Source organism: Dermacentor variabilis, chromosome 2 (assembly GCF_050947875.1).
Source record: "Dermacentor variabilis isolate Ectoservices chromosome 2, ASM5094787v1, whole genome shotgun sequence".
Lineage (NCBI taxonomy): Eukaryota > Metazoa > Arthropoda > Arachnida > Ixodida > Ixodidae > Dermacentor > Dermacentor variabilis.
In genome coordinates this window covers 53201731-53228955 of record NC_134569.1, presented here as the reverse complement: position 1 = coordinate 53228955, position 27225 = coordinate 53201731, and the positions used below count along the sequence as shown (strand labels likewise).

General features: G+C 47.7%; 2 protein-coding genes across 2 annotated transcripts in view; one reads left to right on the top strand and one right to left on the bottom strand.

The window, feature by feature from the left end:
* LOC142571849 (dual oxidase maturation factor 1-like) overlaps positions 1-20232 on the bottom strand; it is a 61964-nt gene extending 41732 nt beyond the window's left edge. Inside the window, exon 1 of the mRNA XM_075680506.1 lies at positions 20160-20232. The gene's annotated coding sequence lies outside the window, so the exon portion shown is untranslated. The remainder of the gene's footprint in view (positions 1-20159) is intronic.
* The window catches only part of LOC142571848 (dual oxidase 2-like), a 48162-nt gene extending 21690 nt beyond the window's left edge, over positions 1-26472 (top strand). The window contains exons 13-30 of the mRNA XM_075680504.1: positions 668-789; positions 1847-2059; positions 3525-3638; positions 4235-4443; positions 7095-7280; positions 8203-8425; positions 9193-9286; positions 11098-11273; positions 11659-11746; positions 12780-13033; positions 13655-13885; positions 14574-14667; positions 14789-14838; positions 15832-16113; positions 20198-20427; positions 22445-22765; positions 24765-24893; positions 25873-26472. Coding sequence (XP_075536619.1) covers positions 668-789; positions 1847-2059; positions 3525-3638; positions 4235-4443; positions 7095-7280; positions 8203-8425; positions 9193-9286; positions 11098-11273; positions 11659-11746; positions 12780-13033; positions 13655-13885; positions 14574-14667; positions 14789-14838; positions 15832-16113; positions 20198-20427; positions 22445-22765; positions 24765-24893; positions 25873-25995 — 3139 coding nt within the window. The 3' untranslated portion in view covers positions 25996-26472. The remainder of the gene's footprint in view (positions 1-667; positions 790-1846; positions 2060-3524; positions 3639-4234; positions 4444-7094; positions 7281-8202; positions 8426-9192; positions 9287-11097; positions 11274-11658; positions 11747-12779; positions 13034-13654; positions 13886-14573; positions 14668-14788; positions 14839-15831; positions 16114-20197; positions 20428-22444; positions 22766-24764; positions 24894-25872) is intronic.
* The last annotated feature ends 753 nt before the right edge of the window (positions 26473-27225 follow it).

Below are 27225 nucleotides of genomic sequence, written 5' to 3'. Positions count from 1 at the left end.
TGCAGTCCATCAGTCTAGCATGACTGCGAGAGAAAGTGCACTGAGCGGCCGCACAACAGCGGTTTATAAACACTCGGTCCTTCCTCGATCCCAAAGTGAGGGAAACGTTCGACCAGTCATCGTAAACAAGTCGCCTCTCTGCGCGAGGGATTACAGACACACATACAGACTTCCGCACAGGTTCACGGTCCTCAACCGACATCAGACGGACTTCGTAGAACTCGGGGCTTACGTCAGGAAAGGCGCCTTTTATTCCCCGAGCTGACCCCCGCAGCGCGGCCGCCTGTTGCTCATTGTCTTGCGTCTTGAACGGCGCGTGGGAAGGGGCCTCGAACTACGTTCCCTCGGGGACTCCCTTGTTCACAGCAGACCAGATCGGCGGTGTTCAGGCTCAAAGCCTGCTTCGTCGAACTCATCTTGGCTCCAGCGACGGAGAGTCGAGGGCACGCGTATTGTTCTCCCCACACAGTTGACTTAGTGACGCCGTGGCTAGAGGTTTGCGGTGGCGTTCCAGGAAAAGCTGACGCCACTGTGGCAACTGGCTGGCAAAACTTGCACCTCAGCGGGCCGTTCTTAACAGCATCCAATCACCGCGGTCGCGTGTGTTCTCCTCGCTTTTCCTCGCTCCTTCTTTTATATTAATTTTTCCCGCTTGTTTCTTTTTCAGTTTCTTTTCAGAGGAGATGATCAACAAGATCAAGCAGCTGAGAATATACGACGTAATCCTGACGGCCACAAACATATCTGCTGGAGACATTCAGCTCAACCCGTTCCGCCTGCCTTCTGATGGTAATTGGCATCTGTCTTTAATGTACAAATCTTTTTTAAAACGAATGTATATAAACACTTCATTCTGCGAAGTGTATGCGTACATTCCAAGAACTACAGCGAAATAGCGTGCTAGGATGTATTTAAACGTAGAAAAAAAAGCACGAAGGTTGCAAGCACTAAGATACTATATACCACCCTTGATAATTTCGATTTGGTATGGTGTATCCCCAATGATTATGAAAATATTTATGTGATTTAAAATATTCATGCAGAAGTGAACATTCTGGAAAGAGGGTACGCCTCGTCTGTGGCATGAAAAGATGAATATCGATGACGAAATGGTGATTTTGTTTTGTTGTTCCTGTTGCTATAAGTGGCGGTGAAGGGCATAAACATGAAGAGCTGCGTTGCGTACGCACCCTTACGTCATTACAAATATGATCGAGTCCATCACAACGTGCACACAAGTACAACCACTTGTTGGGATATGCAGTCTGTGCTGTGACCATAAATGCTGCATAGATGTAGGACCACCATCGGACAGAAGTATCGCGAAACTGCACCAGTTGTAATTTTCCTTAGCAAACGTAACTTGGGTATGTATTCCAATCAAGTCACGCATCGCGAACTGTGAAGGCCACTGTCGCGGTTTGCGTGGCAGCCGCCACGGTGTGCTGGCGTGTCGAAAAAGTCGGTTCGTATAGCTGGATACCACACGTTTGTTTAGAACCAACATTTTTGTTTCGTGTCAAATACGGCAACTGATAGAAATGAGGGGGCATTAGGTGCAGCTTCGCTACACTCCTGTCCCGTATTGCCGATGACGCCTTAGAACGGGCACACTTTTGCCCAACTGTCCGCACCGTTCGCAACATTACCACTGGCACGCTATATATAGTGCAATAAGCATTACAGCGTAAATTACAACTTTAGTAGCTTATTTTTATACGCCGTCGAAAGTGGACTAGCGATACCGCTAGTCCACTTGCGCCAAGCGAGACTTCAACTCGTCTACGGCACATATTGCTGCTCAAGTGCGTTATAAGACTAACTCCGTGCTTTTCCACACGCGCAGTCAACAGAGGATTGGCGTCGCAGTGCATGGACCAGCTGACGGTGAAGTACAACTGCACCACGATAAACAACGTCACGACCACGTGCCACGCGCTGCCGCCGCTCAACAGCGCTCGGGTCGAGAGCTGCACGCAGCTGAAGACGTTCGACTACTTCAGCGAGAGCGAGATCTCCTACGCGCTCACCTTCCTCGGACTCGCGCTCTTCGTGGTCGGTGAGCTAACACCCAGAAACCCGACGAGGTTTCCGATATACTCACAAAGCGCAACGCCGGTACGTGTTTGTCCTGCCTATATATACACGGCAGACATGTAAGACCGATCTGTGGTCCGCTGAACAACCGCCCACTTTTACATACCACTCAGTTTTCCATCGTGCATTACAGATTAGATACGACACGAGGACGTGCCGACGTTTTTCTGTATATGTATCGGCCTAACGCGTCATGCCAATCGCCCTTTTCGGACGATGTGAAAGAAGTTTGTCAATTATGTTGCTGTATTACCGGTCAAGTGTCTCCTTTGGGAATGGACCTTATTGTACCAGGAAATTTCAAATATTTAGGAAGGAACATGGTCACAATATACAGTATGCAAAGCTGCGTGTTCTCTTTCGTCTTTTGATGTCAATTATTCTTTCGGCAAATTCGTAATGTTAAAAGAAAAAGGCAGGAAAATGACCCCTCAGCCTTGTATGCGTCTAGCAGGAAATGGACAGTGATAGCCGGGCCCCGCATACACTTACACTGAACGCATCAGGCGTAGTGTGTTCGTGAACACCGCTCTCCAGGTAGAGGAGACCGTTAAGACAGCTTGTCCGACACAGAATGACAGTTCACGTGCGAAACCATCCTGTCTGTATGAAAACTTACTGGTCATTCAGTAAACGCGCTAAAAACCATGCCTGTTGAATAAGGGGTGCTTCTAGCACAAAACCATCCCGTGCACAAATTAATCCCATTAAAGCGAATAGAAGTGAAAAGGCGGTAGTGCGTATTTAAAGATACACGGTTTACTAACTGTATTTTCCGTTCTCCAGTATGAAGAACCGGTATGGGAACCGGCTGCCGGTATGAGAACCTATAGGGGTCGCGGTGTGAGTTCCTTGTGGTACTCTTGCAGTTTTAATTTTGACGTTTTCAAGTTGAGCAATCAAGATATATTCAAACTACCTAGTCAAGAGCTCATAACAGCTGCGATTATGGACGTGTCGAAGCGAACGCCCAGCCATTTGCCAACGTGCGTGCTGACGTCATTTGCAAGAGAGAATACGCCACTTATCACCATAGAGCGAACGCCGCATTAAGAGAAAACGTTGTCTCGGGTATTCCTGGTTTAAATACGAGAACAGTAGCGTGTTGGATTGGGTTAGTTGGTACATTACTGAACTTGAAGGAAACAGAGCTAAAGACAGGCCGTGCTTGGTTCCTCTCGTCGCCGTCATGTTTTAACGTTATTTCCTTCAAATGTAAGATAAACGCAGAATTGTGTTATCTTTCAGTGCAATACATGAGCAGAATTTACGTCCAGCTCTTCCGTAATTAATGTCGATACTTATACCATTCCAAGCTCTAAGAGCGAAAGCTAACCAAGTCTAACCCAAATTAACTTCATTTGTGTTCAGTACTTGGTCAATTGTATGCTTTACTGCGCAACTGGCATGCGTTCTTGCGATTCCAGGCTGCGTGCTGCTCCTGCTTTTCCTGGCCGACAGGAGGAGGCGCTTGGTGGCCGAGGAGCGTAAGAAGCTCAACAAGCGCCGCTCGCGTTCTGGAGCCAAGGACACCGCCATCTGTGAGTGTTAACCAGCAGTGTGAAACTATCAGCGTGGCCCCAGATATCGGATTTCGATATGCAGGATGCCAGGCTGTGCGTGTTTGTTAATTCAGGTACTGCATGCCACTTTCAGGCTGCGCGCCTCTTGCACGCCGTAGTTTTCGCTTTCTTCGCCTTTGCTAGAATAATGTAAGGCATAAAATGAAAGGTAAAATAATTCAGAATGGACAGGAACACGCTCCTGCATTTCCGTTTTGACCAACGCATACTTTACAACGGCGTGATGTAGGTTTGCTCTTAGAGGAGTGGAACTGTGCCACATTTAAATCTATGATTCCGGTTCATAGTAACATAACGCAGGGAATAACATCCCTGCACTACTTGCGATCCCGTATCGGTGACATTTCACACGTTTTTGTTTTGTTTGTCGTACTGGAACGTTCAATAACCTCATTTTCTCTCAGCTCGCGCTCACTCACTCGCTCGCTCACTCACTCACTCACTCACTCACTCACTCACTCACTCACTCACTCACTCACTCACTCACTCACTCACTCACTCACTCACTCACTCACTCACTCACTCACTCACTCACTCACTGCCAATGCGCGCAGTGCGAGAGTGGCAGGGTCCCCGCCAGGGCTACCGGAGCGTGGTGGCGCGCCTGATGGCTGACAAACGAAGCCTAGTGATTACCAACGCGACCAGTGGGGCACCCTTGCGCAGCATCGACTTCAGCAAGGTCCAGTCGGTCGTCATCCAAGTAGCGTCATCCAAGCGCCGCCACTTCTTCATGCTCAGACTGCCAAAGGAATATGACCTGGTACGCGCGCATTGCATCATGCACTTGGACATTCCTGTTTTCGGCCTTTGAACAAAACCGTACGTTCGGAGGATTGCTTGTGAGCACTGTATATCGTGATGAACAGTTCTTTTGTCCTCGTGCTGTTGAATTTCTTTTTCTTTCTTTTTCTTTTTACAGCGCAGCTGTTAGCCTTTAGTTGGTCGGGATTTTTCGTGGCGTGCTCACCCCCCCCCCCCCAAAAAAAAAAAATAAAGACAGCTGCAAAAGGGGTTTGTGTTTGAGTTTCGCGTAACATAACTACGTTTTCTCGTATATTCGAATAACAATCCGAAGCTATTATGTCTGAAGCTTGTGTGTAAGTCGCACTCTACGCATTTCCTGACGCAATTTACTTTTAAACAATACTTTAGTTCAATAAAGCACTTGGCGGAAGGCCTAGAAGAATGAGAATGTATGTTGCACTTCCGCACACGTGCGTGCGCGTGTGACGTACGTCGCTTGTGGTGGCTGTGATTGTGTAACGCTGTCTAATGTCAGTCGGTGGTAGTTGTCCAACATCCACATCAGCTTCGCTGTATATCCACTTTCACAAGGTAGAATAGAGGCGGATTTTTTTTTTTTTTTTGCTTTCTCACGGATGTCCCCACGTTGCAGGTGTCGCAACAGAGTGATATAAAAAACTGCGAGGACACATAAGCACTCCTTATGAGTTGTTAATGCGAAGGCATTATTGTCCACTTGAACGCCGCTGAGCGGTCCTGCGAGTTATGAACTCCTTGCGGGAAGCGAGCGCGTTGAGACGCTTGGTGCGTTTTCATTTGGCCTTACCGAGGCGCAGTTAGAGCGCCGGCGAGAGCTTGCGCTGACGAGTACCGCGCTAATAACACAAGCTTCCGACAGCGAAGGTGATTTGACGCCGAGGCGATGCCCTCTCCCCTCATGCAAAACTTGGCGCGATACTACGGCAATAGGTGTTCCTTTTCGGCCACTCTGCTCCGTCGACGCGCGCTCGTGACGTGGTGTCGCAGCCAATGGGAATTTAGGTTCCGTTTCGCTGCTACAGACGCCGGACGCCGGCTTCTTCGCTCAATGAGCCATATGAAGATTTCGCATCAATAAACTCTATACAGTCGAGCTTTAAACACATATAGGAAAAGCAGCTTGTACCATCCGTTTTATTTTGATTAAATAAAGTTCTGCAGACACATCGGTGATTTGCATGTAGAGTGCTTTAGAGCGCAGCTCTTATGCGTTGAGCGTCGGTGCGCTTCGTCGGCGGCGTTATACCTCGTAACCGAGCGAACGAGCACAGACGAAAGATGAAAGCGAACGCGAAGGAAAGAACGAAAGAAGAGCACGCGAGGAGGAAAGTGGAGGAGGACGGTGCAGTGAAAGCATGAAGCATAGAAGGAGCGGAGGGGAGACGGCACGCGAATGCACTGAGTTGCAGGCGGCCACGGCACCCGCCGCCGCGTGGGCGATCTCGTCTGCGCTTCCGAGGCGGGGGGGGGGGGGGGGGCAATGTGGTTACGTCCGTCCGCGGTACCAGCGTGTGTGACGTGTATCACTGCTCTTGCAAGGGGCGATGGCTAGCGGCTACGAGCAAGGCTCGATGTAACGCTCCCTCAGGTGGTGACGTCGCTGACACTGGTGCGCGATTTCCCCGCGACTTAGGCCCGCTCTTGTCATTGGTGAAACAAACGCGTGAGAAGCAAAGCGTAGTGCCACGCAAGACGGGCTGTACGGCGACGATGGCTACGATATGGCGCCAGAGTAGCGCGCGTCGGCCCTGTGGAAACAAAGTGCGCTACTCAGAGCGTTCTCTTCCTATAAAATCATAATACAAAATATTGACACGCGAAATGAAAACACGTATAGAAATGCGCTCAAATTTCGCATTAGGGGGTATCGTAATCGTCGGTGATTTTTGTCGTTGTTGGAAGCATGCACGCAGTATTTGTGCAATGTTTGCGCCTTGATGATGCCATGCCCATCTGCAGTTGATAGCGGTTGCATTGGCTCCTAGCAGCAGTAACATTGAGCGAATAACAAAACTTTTTTAACCATTAGGAATTTCATTTTGATAGCTGATAATTCAAGAGACATTGGCGTAGCAGGAAATATTTTGTGTTATTACTATTATTATTATTATTATTATTATTACTATTATGTCTGCGTACATAAAACAATCACAGAAAAGAGAAAGAGCTAACTGCCTACTGCCACCAGGAGTGTCACAACGCCTCCAAACTCTAGAAGAGAAAAGGTGCATAGAGACTAAGAAGTATGTGAAGAACATGGGAGTAACGGAGAGGGCATGGTGAATGAAATAGGAAGAGAAAATTAAAAAGAAAGAGAGGGAGGGAGACAACACAAAAATGGCACACGCATGTATGTCACGCACTCACCCGGCGGCACAGAACTGCTCTCCCCACAGAATTGTCGTTTTGTAATTTTTTAAGACGAGCTTCAAGTAATAAGAAAGAATGGAAATAAATGATTCAGAGAGTTAGTTTGATATGATACTTCGGGCCCTCTATACTCAGTCCATTAAAGCATGCAAAAATGTCCTGCTCATTACTTGTGCTCATGTAGCGTGAGAAGCAGAAACCTTGCATCCGACCGCTTAGCTCACTTCAAGCCTTCGCCACGGCAATACCACCGTGCAGGTGCTCAAGTTCGACGCCCTCGACGAGATGGAGTCGTTCGTGGCGCGGGTCGAGGAGTTCCTGGGCAACATCGGCGTGGGGCGCGAGAGACGACAGTTGGAAGAGAGCGTTCTGCTTCGAGACGCCATCACCCTAGAGCACCGAAAGAAGCAGCTCGACAAGTTCTTCCGGGTCGTCTTCGCTCAGGTGAGCGCAAAGGAGACAAATGTCGATACTTTTACAGCGATGAGCTCTTCTTTCACCCCACTCGCACCTGTGATGATGTTGTTCATGATGATGATAATGATAATGACGATGATTGGCATCCCCTTTGGGACGGGGCGAGGTCAAACAGTCCCCTGACCTGTTTGATTTATTCGGGTTTTAGCATATGTATCGCTATCTAGCCTGTCGCCGGAGCCGTAATGAGCCGAACACGGTGCATCATAGGCGTACGCAGGGATTTCCGTCAGAGAGAAGAGGGTGGGAGGTGAGGGCGAGCAAACTATTCACACGATGCTGATAGTCGCGCAGTCATGTAAGTGCATACTTTTTTTCAGAACGCCCCTTAGCACAAGAACACCCAATAATTAAGTTGCATCATTTTGGAAATAGAGAACAACTTCTGCAAAAATCCTGCATCGTACTTTTAAAGGCAGTAGAAGTTAACAAATCGTGACGATAACAAAAATTGGTACCATAAGGGAAGGTTGTATAGTGCTTACACATCCTGCCCTCAAATATTTAAAGCGTGAACCTGCGTTGTTTTGAGCACTTCTGAACGATGGAAGCATAGCTGGTATGCAGCGCAATTCTCTGTTCAACAAAAGCCACAATGAACCATCGAAGGTGCTCACAGCAGAGGGACACAACGACTGTGCACTCGGTTTCCGTCTCCCCTCCCCCCTAAGCAGGTCAGGGGAGATATGGGCACCGGAAAAAATAAAAATGAGTTACGCGACGCCTGAACCATTTAGCGATACCTATGACGAACGTCAACATCATCTCGAGTGCGGACAAGACCCCGTAACAGCTATTGCAGGCAGTGAATAGAGAGCGGTGGCATAGTGGCACAAATGTACGACTGTTTTAACGAAATACTTGTGGCGGCCGTGTGCGCGATACGCAGGCGTTCGGCATCGAGCACGACCAGAAGGAGATCCTGCAGCTGGACGCAGCCCAGGCACGGGACATCGTCAACCTGGAGCTGACGCAAACCGAATTCGCCGCCGCCCTCTCTATGCATGCGGACTCGACGTTCGTCCAGCAGATGTTCGCCTTGGTAGACTTCGACAACAACGGCTACATATCCTTCAGGGAATTCCTCGACATGATCGTCATCTTCGCCAAAGGTATACAATCATAAATATTAATGTTATGTCAGTTTAACCACAGTTCTTTCTTGACCATAATGCGGAGCTCCTTTGGAATCCCTGGAGTTTTGCAGACCGACGGCGAGTGTTCTGCTCACCCTCTGGAGAGCCGGAGCGATGGTGGTGCTATAAGAGCCGCAATACACGGTGCCGAGCACATTTACAGTCGCACGTGCTATGAACTCATTTTTGGGCAACAGGCTGACATGCGCTGAAACCAATGCACTTTAGCGAATGCGATACACACTGGTGTCACATTCCTCTTACGCCATCGCTAAATGCTTCAAGCGTCGCGTACTTGCTCTAATTTTTCCGGTGCCTATTTGATTATGCTTGGCTGTCAGCAAGTCTTTAAACAGTGGTACAACAAAAAATATTGCTAACTGAAACGCTTCGAAGTGGATTCGTGCTCGTCACTGCAGCAATGCAGCTGCTGGCAGTTGCTAGCCTGAGGAAGACATCGCTCTAGCTTCGGTCAGATGGCGCCTGCATCTCGTACACTATGTCGCCGACACCAAATTGCGCATCACACCAACTTGACAACTTCGTATAACAATACGAAAGCGTATGTGCGAGGGTCTTTAAGGGACTTATGGTTTAGGGCTCTTTTATTGTCTGCAAGTTTCGCGTTGAGCAGTACACTGGTAAACTTTCGAAATGATCAGACCGGCTGCGAGAGTGGCGGTTAGTCACCGACTCTCATCCGAAACAAATTTACGTGAATGCATCACGTTCCCTCTTTCCAGGATCTGCGGAAGACAAGACTAAGCTCATGTTCGACATGTACGACATCGACCACTCAGGAAAGCTATCGCGCAGCGAGTTCGCGAACATGATCAAGTAAGTATCACTGCAAGCATAGTGTGGAACCTTAACTGTTTTTTTTTTTGCGATAGAAAATATATGGACATTGCAGGCGCACCTTAGCCGCCGGCGTCGGCGTGATGTTCCGCATAAGCCCAAGGTGTATAACGCCGTCGACGCACGCCATACGATGTGGTGCGAGTGAAAGCGCGCGAGAGGAGCCGGCGATTGCAGCTCAATCTGGCGCACGCTAGGGAGGAAAGCGTAGAGGAAACGTGCAGTCTTCCGTCGCGCGAAAGGCTGTAGAAGGATGGGAAGGAGGGGGACGTTGCTCTCCGGCAGCTACTGCGTACTTCGCGAACGCGCCCAAGGGGAATCGTCGATCGCGGCTCAATCGCGCGCGCGCAAGAGAGGCAAGCAGCGAGGTAGCGCGGGAGGGAGGGAGAGGCGGCGTTCTACTTCGATAGCAACAGCGTATTTTGCGCTGCCGTGCGCGGTCGCGCATGCCCTATCTTGAAAGCGATCTGCAGACGGCTCATACCTTCGTGCGTGCTGTGTTATCGCCACTCAGTTTGCATTGAAGCGATAGACAGCACGAAGGTCACTTCGCTCGCTGCTGCAGCCACGCGACCCCACGCCAGCGTTTTGACAGCGAGTGCCCTCGGTCATCGAGCGTGATTTGTTCATGTCTGCATGCGCGCGCTGACACCATATGCTTGTTAATTTAGTTAGCTAGCGAATATTTCCAAGTTCATGCTGCCGATAAGACTATTATCCTTCGTATAGCTGCCTACTAATTTGCTATCGCAATCGGTGCTCCGCCTTTCGAGCGAAACTGCGACTTTCTTTCACAGTGAAGCTGTTAAAGACTACTTCCCCTAGGATCGTGTGCGTGTGTTAAGAGAAAACTATAATCATCAGGATGGCTCCAGCGTCATCTTCTTCCACAGCTGGCCTCTTGGCGGCCCTCGGCGGTACCGCGCGAACGCGCTCGTGCCATTACTCCTGCGTTCGTCGACGTAATAATTAATTAACCGATTAATTAATTAATTAATTAATTAATTAATTAATTAATTAATTAATTAAGTCAGACAATGAGGAAACCAATTTTACGGCGAAGCTGTTAAGGGCTAGTTCCCCAAGGATCGTGTCCGTGTGTAAACACAAAACTCCCCATACGTGGGCCGATCCCGAAGATAGTGCAATGCCGGGCCGACCCGCGGCGGAGGTGATGCAAGCGTTAAGCACTCCCCATACTTGGGCGGATCCCGAAGATAGTGCAATGCCGGGTCGAACGGCGGCGGAGGTGAAGTTCGCCATTAAGGTGCCCACAAACACAGATTCGTTGGCCATCCTTCTTCACAGAGTGGAAGGGCACTGAGATTTTTTTGTTATATCTTCGATCGGATGGCACATGCTCTCAACGGAGTTTGGGCATACAGAAGGAGATGTAGGCCTCACACAAGTAACAAATGAAAAAAGAAAAAAGAAATGCGTTACCAGTCTCAAACGCAGTGGCGTAGAATTAAAAAAATAAAGGGAGCTGTAGCAAAATTAAGTTATAGTGCTGTGCTATGGCCTAAAAATTACTGTTTGAATTCACAACGCTTTCCTTCAAACAAAATGTTGCATAAATAGTTTTTCTCTATCGAGGGAGTATCACTTACTCTTCCTCCTGACAACTACCTGCTTACTTATAGTAGTCAAGAGTGTGACGCCAAATATTTTTTGCTTGAGGACCTCTGCTTCTATACTTCTCGAACGTTCAACCTGCATTCGCTGAGCTTCAGTTTATGATGAGGAGATCCTATAACTAAACGTGACTGCTCATTTTTGTCTCCAAACAGATCACTGCTGGAGCTGGCCAACCAAAGTTTGTCACAGGAGAAGCTGAACGAACTGATCAGCTCCATGTTTAGAGAAGCTGGATTGGAGAAGAAGCAGACCATCACGCTGGAAGACTTCCAGATGCTACTGTCCAGCCACAAGGACCAGCTCGGTTATACACAGCTCAACTTTGACGGTATGTCGTCTGTACAAATAATAGGCATATCGCTATTATGAAGAATGGTGGCACGGCACTAGGTTTCCAAAGACACTGCTTTGTTCAGGGATACAGACGGAGAAAAGTAACTTACCGCGACAAGCGACAGAGGCAGGGGCTGTCATGCTCACTTATGGTGCCCCGATGTTCCTTTGGCGGAATGCTTTAGATATGTACAAATGTCCGAGATAAAAGTGAAAATAGCTGCGGGTATGCCTACATTGTGACAGTACATAAATGGCACTCTAAATGTGTGGCATTTGAACTACCGGTACTTGAAGAATAATCGCAATAGCTCCCAGATTGTCATTTCTTTTTCAAAGGCCTAAGTAAAGCGCAGCTCTTTACCTTTTTTCCACCACAGTGTCTACCTTCAAAGGGGCACCTCCACCGTCGATGAACAGAAATAGCGTCGTCTACCGCGCCCAGAACACTCTCGTCCGGGCTTACAGGTAAGCGGCCTTTGTCTCCTTGAGAGCTCCATGGCATTGTAAACATTAACCCAACGCCTTAAACGACACCAATCCTGTGTTCTCTAGTAACCACTATTGTTTCAAGCGTCATCTCCCTGCGAGGGCATCTGAACAATGATTGTGTTGCTTGAGAGTAGTTACATCCGTCCATGCCATCCCCTATCCCCCAACCCACCCTATAGTAGAACGCGGCAACAACATTCCTCAGTCATCGCATGCAAGCTGAGTAGCTCTATCAGCCTTGGGGTGGAACCAGCAGTGTTACCGGGAATCTACGGTGCTAACAGCTGTAACCGCGTTCCGTTGAACTCTGGGACTTTTTTGCGGATTTTTCGTTCAGTAGGGAAGCCCTGGTATATTTTACAAGAAGACGTAAGGACTCCTGCCATCATCACTTGCCAAAATGTGCCCTCAGTCTGCTATCTGTAGAATATTCCTCGTAAAGCACATTATCAGCGTTTCATTTTCAGGCACTCAAGGCTTCGCTTCAGTGCATAACGTTTTTGTTAACGTCGTAGTTGAGAGTGCAAGATTTGTACGCTCCCATTATCGGGCCTTGCAATGCGCTAGAAACAAAATTAGCGATATGATACCTTTTAAACATGCCCTGGCAGCAGTTAAACATCATAATTTCGTTCAATAATACGTCAAATGTGACCTCCGTTTAACAAACTTCAATGACGACAGGAAAGTTTCGTTCTGCTCTCTTAGCGTAGGAACCTCTCGTGGCGTATACGTAGAGACTCCCGGGATTTCTCCAGAGCTCATTGGGCATATTCATTAGAGGTGGCAATAGTAGTGTAGATGTTTCTTTCATTCTCCTTTTTTTTTTGTTTAGGGTTGTCACGCGGTGTAACGTTAGAATGAAATTAAATGTAGGCATGTGGCGCCCGTTTCATGAAGATGGTGGTTGGCTTTGGGGTTTCATTAATAATGCTTTTCATTCGCTTAAGCGTCTGTAATCACCAGCGCGGTGCTTCGAAGTCTGTCCCCGCCACCTTTCTCGCACCAGTTACTTCGGCGGCAAGAGCGACGCACCCACGGCCGCTGCCGCGCTGGCCGCTGAGGCAACGGGCCAGTCGACTCGCAGGCAGCTGAACGTGCAGCCGCTGGCGCTACCCCGCAAGGTCAACTACGAGCAAGAATCGGCCTTTTCCCGCTACCTGGTCGCGGTGGGCAAGTTCGGCGAGAACCACCGACTGGAGATCTTCTGGCTCACCCTGTACACACTCGTGTTGTTCGCCATCTTCAGCGAGCGAGCCTACTGTGAGTCGATTGATATTTACACCTAAAAGACACTAGCAGGATGTGCCGCTATACGTCTTAGCGAAGGTCTGTCAGTTTGTTTTGATGACTCAGGTATATGTACGGTATTACGAGATGTCAGCCCGACACAGGCGTTCCTGCAACCCCCGCTCAATTAGCTACGGCCGCTGAGGCCAGACATCGAACGTATGATCTCATTCTCCACAGCAGAGCACTATGCATTCCCATGTAGAGCGCTAACAGCAAAGCCACCACGATGGATGCTTACTGTGTGTGTGGCTACACAATGGCCGATCTATATCAGGATTATTCGTCTCCAACGCTCGAAGTATCCAACACACCCATAATTGAATGATATCGGTAACAATGCTTGCTCAGCTGCCTTTTTAAATCTGTTCAATCGCAGGCTATGCCGTTATCTATCTCGGCAGATCAAGCAGTGGGCCCGCGTGTCTCAAATGTTTCCAGCTCTACAAGTCCTTTCTTTTTGGTTTGATATCTTCTGTCGACAAATGTGGCAGCGCCTGGAATCAGCTGTCGGCGCTGGTGGTCAGAATGGCCAGCTTGTGTGCAACAGCATATGCATATCCACTTAGCTTAGTGCGATGTCACGTGGCGCAGATTACTCGGTGGAGCGTGAACACGGTGGCCTGCGGCAGATCGCCGGCTACGGCGTCACCATAACCCGTGGTGCGGCGAGCGCCCAGATGTTCACCTACTCGACGCTGCTGCTGACCATGTGCCGGAACAGCATCACCTTCCTGCGCGACACCTTCCTGCACCAATACGTGCCCTTCGACTCGGCCATTCCCATGCATCTGTACATAGCCATATGGGCCGGCATCTTTTCAGGTCAGTGCAAACATCATAAAACCTCAGACGCCATTCACCTTTTTAGTGCTCGTTGAAAAATACATAGACGCGCTTGCCAGTTAACGATACAGTGAACGAACAAATTAGAATTCCAGCATGCGCAATGATAAATAAGATCGCGGAGAGTCGTCCTTTAACTGCTCTTCTTTTGTACAATGTAAGTACGCTTAACATTATTGCACGAAGCTTTGTTTACCGCAGAATAAATTACAAACGGTAGAGCTACCTTATACTCCTAAAGGTATATGGAATAAAACGCCGCTGCTGTGACCCATATACTCCGCTCTGACCCGTAGCGTTGGGGTTAGAAGCATGTGAAATAAACAGGTATAGGCCCCTTTCACCAGCAAATTTACTTGAAGAAGGATAGCGCCTGTCCTTTCGTTCGCTGTTCACGACAATAACCACTCGATTACATTGCTCAGTGACATGAGTGGCATGGCTGAAAGTGTATGCTAAGGCACAGCCGGAACGTGAGGCTTACCATGAAGCAGGAACACTTTGTTATCGCTCTGTGTGAAGACTTATACTATGGAGATTGGTTTACGTCACCCAACAGACATATATGCTTCTTCATGTGTATACGCAAGAGTGAAAGCACAAATGATCATTTGCAATATTCACCTTTCCCGGTGATCATCGCCGCTGTTCTGACCTATCATTTCAGTTATCCACAGCGTGGGACACGCCCTAAACTTTTACCATATCTCGACGCAGACTGCAGATGACCTGACATGCCTCTTCAGAGAATATTACCATGCGTGAGTGTCACGTGTCCAATTCGTATTTCAGGACTCTAGCCCTGTAACGACTTTCTACGGTCATCACATTTTGTGTCTGTGTTATGGCAGAGGCTTGAATAGAGCTTCGACTCATTCGCAGGACGGACGAGCTACCCAAGTTCCACTACTGGTGCTTCGCCACCATGACAGGTAAAAAAAACAGAATTCTGTGGTCTAAAAAATTGTAAGCATAAAGATTGTGCCAGTTAAATGAGTAAATGGATCAAGTATACATACGGCAGTTTTACACTATGTACATAAGTAGTGAAACGCTGGTTACAAAAGTTATTACACTGCGAATACAGGAGATGGCTTATATTTCCTGGATGACACTGGGGATCAGGACAAAACGTGCCTTCATAATAAACAGAGCTCGCTTCTGCACCAGTTGTACCACCTTAGGAGACTTAGCTTCAAGCATACTATAAGAGTTGTGACAGGAAATTAGCACCGATGGAATGCGGCTAAATTTTTAAAGCCCGAATAAAATCTAGATGCTAACACGCTTACATATGGCGTATCAAACATGTCAGTGTTACCACGACTGATAAAGGGAATCGATAAGGATGGTCGCAAACAACGTTTAGGCGAAGGCAAACCTGCAGCTTAGGAAGCACGTACTGTGGATGTGAAAGTGAATGGGTGCATGAAAAAAATTAAACACAAAGCACTATTATTCCTAACACTCGTCACTGGCACGCAAAACATCCTTTAAAGCGCTGCACTGCTGAGCTCAAGGTCGGAAGTTCGATCCCGGTTGCAGCGGCTGCATGTTAATGGGGGCGGAATGCAAAAAGACTTGGCTTACCTTGCATTGGACGTGCATTAAAGAAACCTAGGAGGTAAAAATTATTCTGGAGTCCCTCACTACGGCGTGCCTCATAGCCAGATTATGGCTTCAACGCATAAAACCGCAGATTTTAAATTTAACACGCTCTGAATAATCGGCTGCGTACCTGCAATTCTTTTTCCTGTATTGTAAGTATAGTCTGTTGCCACCTGATGCTATTATGCTCATAATTCAACATGATTATACTTGTATCGCTTGTGTATATATTTTCCTAATGTATGTGTCTAACTTATGTAATGCCCTTTTATTAGGGGTACTTAAGGCAACGAAATGAAATCAACCGAATGTCGCAGGACTGACGGGGGTGTTCCTGCTGATGCTGCTGTCGGTGATGTACGTGTTCGCCATGCCGTTCGCGCGGCGCCACGTGTTCAACGCATTCTGGAACACGCACAACCTGTACCCGGTCTTCTACATCCTCATGGTGCTCCACGGCCTCGGGCGGCTGGTGCAGCCGCCGCTGTTCTACTATTTCTTCCTGGGACCCCTGGTGCTCTACGTCCTCGACCGGCTGGTCTCGCTCAGTCGCAAGAAGGTCGAGATCTCGGTCATCCGCGCCGAACACTTGCCGTCCGGTAAGCACGGTGTCACCTGCCGTGTCCATATATACTCGGAAGCAAGCAGACGACTCTACTTTAAGATTTTACTGTGGAAGCAACGACACTGCAGTGTTGCGTGTTAGATTTGTGCCTTTTGGTCCTAATGTACCTAGTCTCGCTTCCCGTAGTAGTTACCGCCACTTGGTAAACTGAAACGAATATACCGGAAACGAAGCCGCGTTAGGGGATACTGCAGAGGCGGTGTAATAAATACGCGAAAGCGTTTGGGTTTGCTCTAGTGCATTTAACTAAGTCACGCAGCAAACAACAGTGACAAGTTTATGTAAATGCATAGAGAAAGAAACAAGCAAAAAGCAGGAAGGTCAATCAGAACAGATTCTGTTTAGCTGCTATTCCTGGACGAAGGGGACAAAGAAAGTTAGAGATGGGCGATGAAAAAAAAAAGGAAAGTTAATAATTGACGACTTTCCCCCGGAGCTGTGATGACCGGCGAAGGCCTCAAGTATGCCGATCTCACTGAACTGAACTTGTGGCAATACCGGTCCTTTGTAACGGGCGAGTAATATATGCATACTCAGGCCGAAGGAGAAAAAAATATGAAACGATAATGATGATGATTATCTCTATTGGCATCTGTTTCGAAACTTGGCGGCGACAAATAGTCACCTAGCCTGTTTGAGATAATTGGGTATTATATACATCTATTGCAATCTAGCATTTTGCCAATCGCTCACTGATCTGATATCTCTTCCTTAAAATCTCTATCTCTATATTGTGCAGTTACCTACGCCTGTAACGACTCAGGCTCGATCAATATCGTCCCTCCTTTCACTACACTTACACTCCAATTTAGCCTCTTGTCTGTCTCGACTGCTGAGCAAGCAGTTAATGATTTCATCAGCTTTCATCAGCTTTGAATCCCTGCGCTTCTGGAAAGTGGACGTTCCCTGCGGGTCTTCTAGGAGCCATAGTCTAAGGCCACCTTTAGATGGATTGTGCCACTAACAGACTGGTTAACGTAACAATACACTATCTGGCACTGCCCCTCGATAAAATGTAAGAATTCTGTGTTCGTGAGCGTAACAGCAAGCTGCAGGCTAGCCCATGGTTGGCTAGCCAGTCTACGGCGATGCAGACGCAAAGCCATTGCACTTTCCCACACTTTAAGTGACGTTCATCCTTCATCGTCAACTTACTCGGTTTTCGAGAAGGTCGTATTCCCTACGCGCACTTAAAATATCCTTATGAAATGTAAGCCTTGTGAGCGTTCTGCTTCCGATTGAGCCGATAGAGCTACATTCACTGAACTCTTCATGAGCTTCGCAATCTTTTGAAATCTGTGACTGGGTTTTTTTCAGAGACTGCTTAAAGTTTCAAATGTTCTACACTCCATGTTCAGCAAACATACACAGCGCCTTCGCGTTACCTTTTGTGTTGAGGTGGAACCTTCGAATCTGCAAAATAATCGCTATACAACTAACCAGTTTACAAATAATCAGCATTCACGTCATAAATCGCAGCAGATGCGTGTGCTGAAACCTAACTCGCTGATAGTTGCCAAATATAGCTGTCGTGTCGCAGAATAATCCTCGGAGAACTTTTCCGGTTTCAGAACATCCTCCTCCCCCTCCAGCTCTCTCTATGAAACACAAACTGGCAGTTTCGTCAGAAGAGCGAAGCATCGACAGCGATGGCAGCGTATAGCATTGCCTTTTAACTCCTCGGACGGTGCTCAAACTATACGCGGGTGCGACACGTTGGCGCGATGCAGCAGGCAAGGCAACTGCTGCTATGCCGAAGGAACAGCGCCGCAGCAGCTACCAGGCGTCTCACACCGCTGGCGTCACGAGTAGTGTCACCAGCGACGTTGCAATGCGTCGCACCTCGACGGTGCACATGCTTAGTCCATTGAGAAACTGTCGGCGTTAGCCATCGCTTAGTGAAAAATTAGATGACGGTAGCTTGACGTTTACTGTCCCGAGGGGCTGCTATAGCGTCGTGCCGAACGAACGGGCTTCACGTGCGATCCCGCCATATCAACCTAGGAAGCCGGAAAGTGGCCACACAGAGAGCCGTGAGTGATACCGCTCATACCAGCAGTTCCTGTGCGCGCCAAGCTCATGCCAGCAGCGCAAGGTAGAACGCTGTCTTGGTTTCACCACCGAGAAGCTTGAGCGGAGCGCTGACGGTGCGTTCATATCGCCTCGTCCCAACTGTCCGTGCTCTCACGAAGCGACGATGAAGGATTGCGCAAAGATGCACGGGAAGTTCGTATTCTTCTAAAAAAAATGGCAATGGATACATCTTGAGAGGATGCTCAACCTGTTCGCCGAGAAAAACAATGATCGCGAAAAGAAGTGACACCCAATCACTGCAGAACTGCATAGCGGGGCGCAGGCGCCAGGTCTAACTCTGCCTGTGTCGGCTTCGATTAGGACGGTAACAGCTCCTACTGAGAATTCAAGGTAGCTGAGAGCACACACAGAATATCCATCGCCACTGTCTGGTACAGACACGGAGTGCCCTTTAATAGAACATATTGCTGGGCTAGTCGGTTCCTTCTTTCTTGGAATAATAAGCGCAAACTTTAGACAGGTAAGTCCATTGTCTGCCTCACTGTCCCGTTTAAAGTTTGCACTTATTATTCCACGCAAGTGGTGGCCTTTGCTGCCCTGTGCATTACACCGTGCCGTAGTGTACTTTTACGTCAAGAAGCGGATGATAGGGCTAGTAAAGCTGGCGAAAGTATAGGCAAGCAAGGAGCTAAAGCTAATAAAAAGGAAAGTACCAAGAAAATGCGGAAACACCTACTTGAGTCAATGCGCGTGATTCCCTGAGGTCACCAAACTCAGGGCCTCTAGAAACACCGTGCAGGCCCTCGCCGTACTGGAGCCGCTAATCCCAGCTCCTTATATACTGGGAAGACTTTTCTTGGCACCTGTGCTGCTTATACAGGAGAAGCCCACACACCAGCTCCTCCTTTGCGCGTTTTCATGAAACTTCAATTGGAATAGTCACTCCAGCCAAGCTCAGGAAGCCGGACGACATTTCCGATTACATTTTTCGAATTTATTGATAATTATCAGAACGCTGAAGTTGCCTTCGCAGTACTACATCTCTCTTCTGTCATCATCATCCTTCATAACTCTTCTACGTCCCATTTCCCCCTCGCTGTAGGCAGAGTAGCAGGCTAGCAGACTAGCATGCTAGCGCCCTATCTCAGGCTCACCTCTCTACCTTCATTCAAATAATCTGCATGAGGACTCGTGGTTGGGCTAGATGCTGTTTACTTAACGACATACTATTTCGCGAAGGCACAATCAGAAAGAAGACACACACTCATGTCACAGAACGCACACTCTCTCTCTCTCCCGCTCTCGCCTTGACATTGTTGCAGCCGAACGAACTCCGCGTCTCCGGAGGTCCTCTAACCCTCCGTGCGTACGAGCCGCGCGTGCGCCCTAGCAAGATAACACGACGGCGGCCGCGGCGGCAACTACAGGAACGCACCTTGAGCGTTTGTATAACTGATGTTGCAATAAAACAAAATCGAACCCTACTACAGGTGTTCTGACGGTAAACAGGTGTTCTGAACTACAGCCAGGTATCATCTTTGATATACGTATGTTCTCAGTGTACTACCAGCATAAGTTCAAATGTGAACAAGTATAAAACGACTAATATCTGTTGCCATGTCGCGTGCACTGTGGCTAAATTAGGGATAAAAAATGTACACCTGGGATTACACCATGCTTATAAATTGAAAGCGATTACACATCATCCATCCATGTATTTGCGGTTAAAATGCATTGTGATCGGCTTCTTTTGGTTCGTGCTGACGATACATGTCTTTCCTGCCATTGTTCCATTTACACAACAAATGTTTGAGGAATTCACGGCTCCCACAGTAGAGACTTGGCGCTCCTTTCTTGTAAACAAACAGTATTTTTTTGTCTGTCAGAATTTCAAAACTCATGTCCAAGCCACTATAAGTCATTCGTGAAGCGAATCAAAGTTTGGACTCTTTCTCTCCTATTACCTCTTCGCTATTGACAGCTTACCCTTCAGTGACATCTTGACCCCACGTCTCTGAGCACAGATGTCACCATGCTGCTGATGAAGCGTCCACCCAGCTTCGAGTACCGCAGCGGCCAGTGGGTGCGCATCGCCAGTTTGGGCCTCAACGGCTCCGAGTACCACCCGTTCACGCTTTCCTCGGCGCCGCACGAGGACAACCTGAGCGTGCATATCAGAGCGCTGGGCCCGTGGACCATCAACCTGCGCAAGATCTACGACCCTAGCAACTTGCCGGACAAGGGCTACCCCAAGGTATGCATGCGTGCCAGCGTTTACTTTTCCATTTGTGTATGCCATGTACAGGAGGTCCCAATTCAGTCCCCGACTCCGGGACCTCCTCCTGTACGTTGCATTTTGCGGTAAATTCGAATAAGGTAACAAAATTTAATTCTGTATTCTCAAACCTTTCGAGACTTTGAGGCGGATGACCGGTGCTCAGTATTACGAAGTGGCTGCGCCGATTATAGGAAAGGAAAAAGAGGTTGCCTATTTCTGAAAGGAGTCAGCATCAACATCGACAAGTGCAGCCCCGTTTTATCAGCGAATTGATTTCGAAGCTTCGAACCGAAGCGAGCACGGCGTCTAACGACTTGCGTCGAACCGTACGAGGGAGGATAAACGTACAGGTAGGGTCAAAGTTCAATGTTAAAAGTTCAATATATGATTCCAGTTTTAGTTTTCAGCCATTAAAGCTGTACAATAATATGCTGGTCGCGTACAATAGCACAAGTATAGCGTATTTTAAATTTAGGCTGCGAGCTCATAGATAGGAAATATTTTTTTTTAATCTCAGATGTCGCCCTTCGTAACCATCTGACTCTGCGAATGCGTGCTAACGACGCACAGCTGGAAATTTCGGCATAGACATGTAATCCTTATTGAGCGAGAAGCAGTGAACGATCTTGGGCAGTAATCGTGTACTGGCATCTTGCTCAGCCGATGAGTAGTTTAGTCTTTCCACCCAGCAGAATGGTTAAATCATGCAAGAGAACACATTTTTCATGATCGAGGCTTTCGCGTACTCGTGAATGACCGACAGAAAAGGCAGTTTGTCCCAGTACAGCAAAAACTTACTACGATGAACTTCCATGTAGCGCATTTCGCCCGTATAAGTCAGAAATACGCATGTGAACGTTGTCGACATAAAACTGACATACCACAGTCTAAATGCGAATGCTTCCGGGAATTGGTTGCCTCGCACTTCAGAAAAAAAATGTTGAGGCTGGTTGAGCTTTCACGACTGTTTGCGAAAATAGAGAGCGCAAGCTTATGTTTCAACAACAGCACAATATGTCTCGTGCCTTTTTTTTTCTCGCAAGAGGGTCATGCGATCGTACATACGAGCAGTATAGCTCAGCAAGGAGGTAGTTCCCTTCCATTTTTTTGTCATAAGAAAAACAAGGCCATCTTACTTCCGAGGTACATGATAGAAAAATGTGTTTGGAACTCTAGAATATTCTGGAAGACAGTGCCTATTCTAAATTTCTAATAATGTACAATGTTGTAAGCTGATTTTGGTGAGATATTTGTCCTGTTTTGCGCAACAGCGATGGGGAATACGTTGGCTGTCTAAAGTGGCAACTAGGCTACACCGTTGTCCGAAATACAGTAGGGAGGTCTAGTTTTGCGACCTCAGAATTCTGCAGAAACTGTGGAGAAACGCTCGTGAGAGCATCTGGTATTCGTACCTCTAGTTGATACGTAGTCTGTATGATCATCAACTGCTTCGATGTACTTTTTTTTTCATAGGCTTACTGTATAAAGCCGCGCTATGTAAAATCAGGCGATACCGTGATTTGACATCGTAGAGAGAGATACAAGCTTTAATGATGTGCTGGAGATGTTAAGTGCGTACTTTGCGGATGCTCAGCGTTTTCCCGAATGGTGTTAATGTTTCGTGTACGTTGTAAAGATTTTTCTAGTGTTTTCTAATTTGTGCCCAACACTATTCATTTACTCGATACGTGATGTTCTACCTGACAGTCCATCGAGAGTAGACGCAAGCGTTTGGCTCAGACTCGCATACTGTGCGCCCACGTGACTTCGCGGAGCTCATATTGCTGTTCTGCTAACGGCTCAGATCGAGCCACTGGGGATACGTGGATCGAATGAGGCGCAGCTTCGAACGGTGCTAGCCGTACAAAGTCATGGGAACAGAGATGGCGCCAGTGGATACGGCATGCGGATACTACCGCCGACCACAGACAAACCGCGGTATAACGTCATACGAATACTGAACGCGTCGTGTGAATGCGGCCGTCGAGCGCAGATTTACCTGGACGGTCCGTTCGGCGGGGGCCACCAGGACTGGTTCCGCTTCGAGGTGTCCGTGCTCGTGGGCGGAGGCATCGGCGTCACACCGTTCGCCTCCATCCTCAAGGACATCGCACAGCGAGCCTCGAGTCGCGCCGGGGGCAACGTGGCGTGCAAGAAGGTCTACTTCATCTGGGTCACGCGTACCCAGAAACACTTCGAGTGGATGACCGACATCATCCGCCAGGTCGAGGAGCGAGACGCCAAGGACTTCGTCAGCGTGCACATCTTCATCACGCAGTTCTACCACAAGTTCGACCTCAGGACCACCATGCTGGTAAGCCACCTAGCGCGCTCATTCGGATCAACGTGAAAGTATGCGAGGGCCAAATGTGTCGCTCTTCCAAACACTCGGTGCACTTTGCCGAATGCACTTCAACAAATCCTCAGCTTAAGTTTGCTCATATATTTACTTATCTGTTAACTACAGCAGGCGCACATATACAGAGGGAACAGGGGTTTTGTATAGATGCAGTCGAACGCCCTGTATAGCAAAAAATTGATTATGTCACGGCCGAACTATCTTTCATATGTATCTAGAAGGTCTCTACAACAAAGACAACTACGACAAGTTTGCCCGTGCAACGAAGACAGTTAGTCGTCCCCGACGGCTTATTCTTTGCTTTACAACGAATTCCGCAAAGCGCGCGGTGCCGCCATTGCCCTGCGCAGACGTCTCCGATGTGCATGCGCTCTGGGCAAGCGTTATCGGCAGAGCTATAACGACGCACTCTACGAGCTGGTTGATGTCAGAACTAGTCCTGCTGCACTGCTCCAGGAACCGCTCAGCCCATACGCTGCTTGTTGTGTACGCATCAGCGGGTGCAACGGCTGACGAATACGTCTCAGTTGATGACGACGTGATGGTGCAATCGCAACTCACGGCTGACGACGTTTTCAAAGCCACCTTGGCCGAAAAAAAAAACGCGAATGTCAACGGAGGCAATAGTTATGAAGATCCTGTAAATGAACCAAGAATTTTAACGTCAGAGGAGGCGTTAGCGGCACTCGACGATCTGTAGGTTTACTTTGCAGAGTTCCTGGGTTTCGCCGTGGAGCATGATGTGGAGCCTGAGCGCAGTAACGTTGGCTGCAGCTGTACGTTCTTTCAGGCAAAATATGCAGAACAAGAAATCGCTACTTATTTCACTAAAGAAGACTCTTTTGTTAAACGTGCTTAGCCTGCTGTGTTGCGAGTGGCACGGTGCGCGACAGCAAATTGAGATACATAACGAAGATTCGAATACGAATCAAATTGCGCCAGAAGCGAATCGAATAGAATATCAAATATTCTTCCAATAGTTTTCGAATAATGAATAACCGTTATTAAAATCAATATAAAAAGGTGTTCACAATCCAGTAGCGTTAAAGTTAGCAAGTTTCTTTTACTACGTAGTACGTTACGAAGCGTTGCTTATTAAAAGCACAAATGGAGCATTAGTAGAATACAAGCATAGTTTCATCGCGTGCACAGGGCTCGTCAGAGAGGGCGAATGATTGCTGTACAGCCTGTAAAGTATGGCTACCGAAGTGACGGAGCCTGCTCCGCTACGCCAGTTGGCATGTTTAATGTCTAAACTATGCCCGCGGGGCTGAAACGTTAGCGTAGTATTGCTCAAATTTTATATTTATTTGGGGCGCAGTTGAAGTTTTGAAATATTCGAAAAGTATTAGAAAAATATTCGCATTTACGAATATGGACTATTAGATTCGAAGACCGAATCGAATAGGACACTAGTCGATGCGTTATTCGAAAGTTTCGAATATTCTCACACCCCTTGTTTATTCCTGCCTTGGTTAGTCCTGTGTCCTGAAAGCACTGGTTGGACAATAGTTGAATCGCTACTGTTCTTGTGCAAGGCTTTTGTTTCGTACATATGTACAGCAGCATGGGACAGTTAGACATTGCACGTTCAAGGGGCGCTTGGGGTGATTCCTTTTGTTTATTGACACGATGAATATGAAAATTTTATGAAGGCAACTCATTTCTGTGCCGAGGTGATTCTAAAGAATAAGCCGTCTTCTGGGGGAACCTCAGCGCAAGTAGTAGAACGCCGTGCATGTCTGCTGGTACTTGACATGAAAGATTGGCTATCTCCGCGGTACTACATTATAGAAGGCTGCATGGGTAAATAACGATCACCTATACGTTTTTTCTTCTTTTTTGTTGTTTTTTTGAGACAAATAACTGCTCTTATTTCGAGGTCCTGGAACTTGGACCAAAGAGGCGAAATACAGGCACTGCGTGTGCTCCCTTCGTTCTCGCTCCCTTTCAGTACATATGCGAGCGGCACTTCCAGAGGATATCGAACCGGAGTCTGTTCACCGGGCTGAGGGCGATCACCCACTTCGGGCGGCCCGACTTCTCTGGTTTCCTAGACTCGCTACAGGTGGAGCACCCTACGGTGAGTCTGCAAACTGAACACCAGTTTCCGTACAGCTGTCTGACTGCGTCCGACAGTAGCCTACATGATTGCGCTCGATTGATAAATGAAACAAAAAAAGAAAGAGAATTGGTTGATTGACGCGGTTTAACATATACCAATGCTACACAGGCGCTACGAGATACGTTGTAAGGAGAGGGGAGGGAGGGGAGGGGGGTACTGTGGCTACGGATTAATTCGGCCGCCTGGAGTTCTTTCACGTATACCGAATGCACGGTTTACACGAGCGTTTCTGCTGCCTGACCGAACCGCAATGCGGCCGACGCGGCTGGAAACCAAAACTGCGATTTCGTTCCCAGTGACAGAGCGCTATACCGCAGAGCCGCCGCAGCCGGTGAAAAACGATTTAACGTGGAGCGTTGCGCCGCAACCGCCTCTATAGAAAAATTAGAAGACAGTCCAAATTTCGGCGGTAAAAATAAAGAAGTCGAATTTACCTAGTGTGCGAGTATGAGAAACCAGGGTGTGTTTTTGCTTTAGACAGTTGAAGCAACTCGCAGCTACATCCTGCCTCGATAGATTATTATACTCATGAGGGTTGTGCGTTAGACAGAAGAAGCCGAGACAAACTTCATTATCTGACTTGAAAAAAAGAAAGTAAAAGATAGAGCGCAAGTTTTTTTTTTCCTATACCTTTTATTTTCCTACGTTTTGTTTTTTTGGTAGTCGGGAAATGATGTTTACCTACGACTTTTGTCTGACACAGAACCCTCATGACTCTAATAATTTATAGAGGTGTATAGAGCGAGACAGTGATTTGCTTCAGTTGTCGGAAGTAAAAGGTTTGCCCTGTATCGCAAGTCCGGCATCGTATGTACAGCCAAGTATAAAGATGTGTAAACAAAGAACGAACACCCGCACTTGCTGAATAATTGAAAGAACACAATTTTCTTTTCTTGCCTCCCTCCCCTAATGTCTCTCTCTCTCTCTCTCTCTGTAGGTCTCACGGTTCGGCGTCTTCAGCTGCGGGCCTTTCCCCATGACGCGCAGTGTCCAGACAGCGTGCGACGAGTTGAACAGAAAGGAAGGCGCCCTCTTCGACCACCACTACGAGAACTTTTAGGAGATATATCGTCGCTGGGTGCTTTGCGATGCTCACAGAACAATGGCCGAGCCTTATTTCGCCGAAATAAAGTCCTTCCTATCGTTCATCACAATAATCAAAGCTTGTTTCAGACGCTTTTAGCGTCCCCTCTCAACTTGACAAAAGTCAATACTGTTTTCAGAATATCAAAGACAAAGGCAGATTATTGTCACGGATTTTTATTTCTACTCGGATAAAGATCAAGCGACGTGTTCTTTTTTTTATTTCTTTTACGCCAGCGCTACATAGTGGCCCCGTACAACGTAGACGAGCCATGAAGGCACCTTCACGGGCAAAGAAAAAAAAAATGTTGCAATATTTTCTGACACAAACCAAGAGCCCTGAAATTTATCTGCGCCACCGGCTATCTGCAACGCTGAACCGCGGTAAGTCGTAAACTTGTTGAGGGCTTAGCGATTCTCTTAAGTACAGAGAAAGACATTGTGCTGTGAATGAAAAAAAAAAACGTATATCGTTAGATTTCGACGATTCCTCCTACTCTGCACTTATTTTTTTACTGCAACAGTGGTTCTCATGCAGCGGATGGCAGCACTTTATCGAGAACTCATTATGGTGATGATAATGATGATCAGTGGCACGTACTTACAAAGCACTTACATAAACACTCTGATAGGGAACGCTGTTTCCGCCCTCACAAAGACAAGTGCCCTTGTTGTCTCTAGCGACACTGCTTGTTCGACTACTGCTCGTCGCTTCAAGCCTCCATGTTCCTGTGAACCTGTGTTTGGACCTACTTACAAAGGAAGGTAGAGAAAAAAATAAATAAACCGGACGCGATGTGCACAATGTCGTCTTCGTTCGCTACAGTAATGTCTGCTCCGACCTCCGAAGTGCGCGTACACACGCCACGGGAATCAGAGCCTTTCACAGAATCGAGACATACGTGCGAGCCAGAGGGCTGGAATGCGCGTCAGAGAAATCGGAGATTATACGAGTCTGGAGAGGGAAAGGGAATCGCAACGTCCCGAAGGACCCTGCCCTTAAATTGGAAATCAGACTTGACAATGATGCAATACCTGAGAAGACCACAATCCGGGTACTAGGCATGTGGCTACAATCAAATCAACACTGCCAACACGGGCTTAACCTCATCAAGGCGGCAACACAATAAGTCGCAAGAATGATAAAGCGGGTAACCAAGAAAAGGACAGGGATGAAGGAATCGGACACCCTTCGCCTAATGAGAAG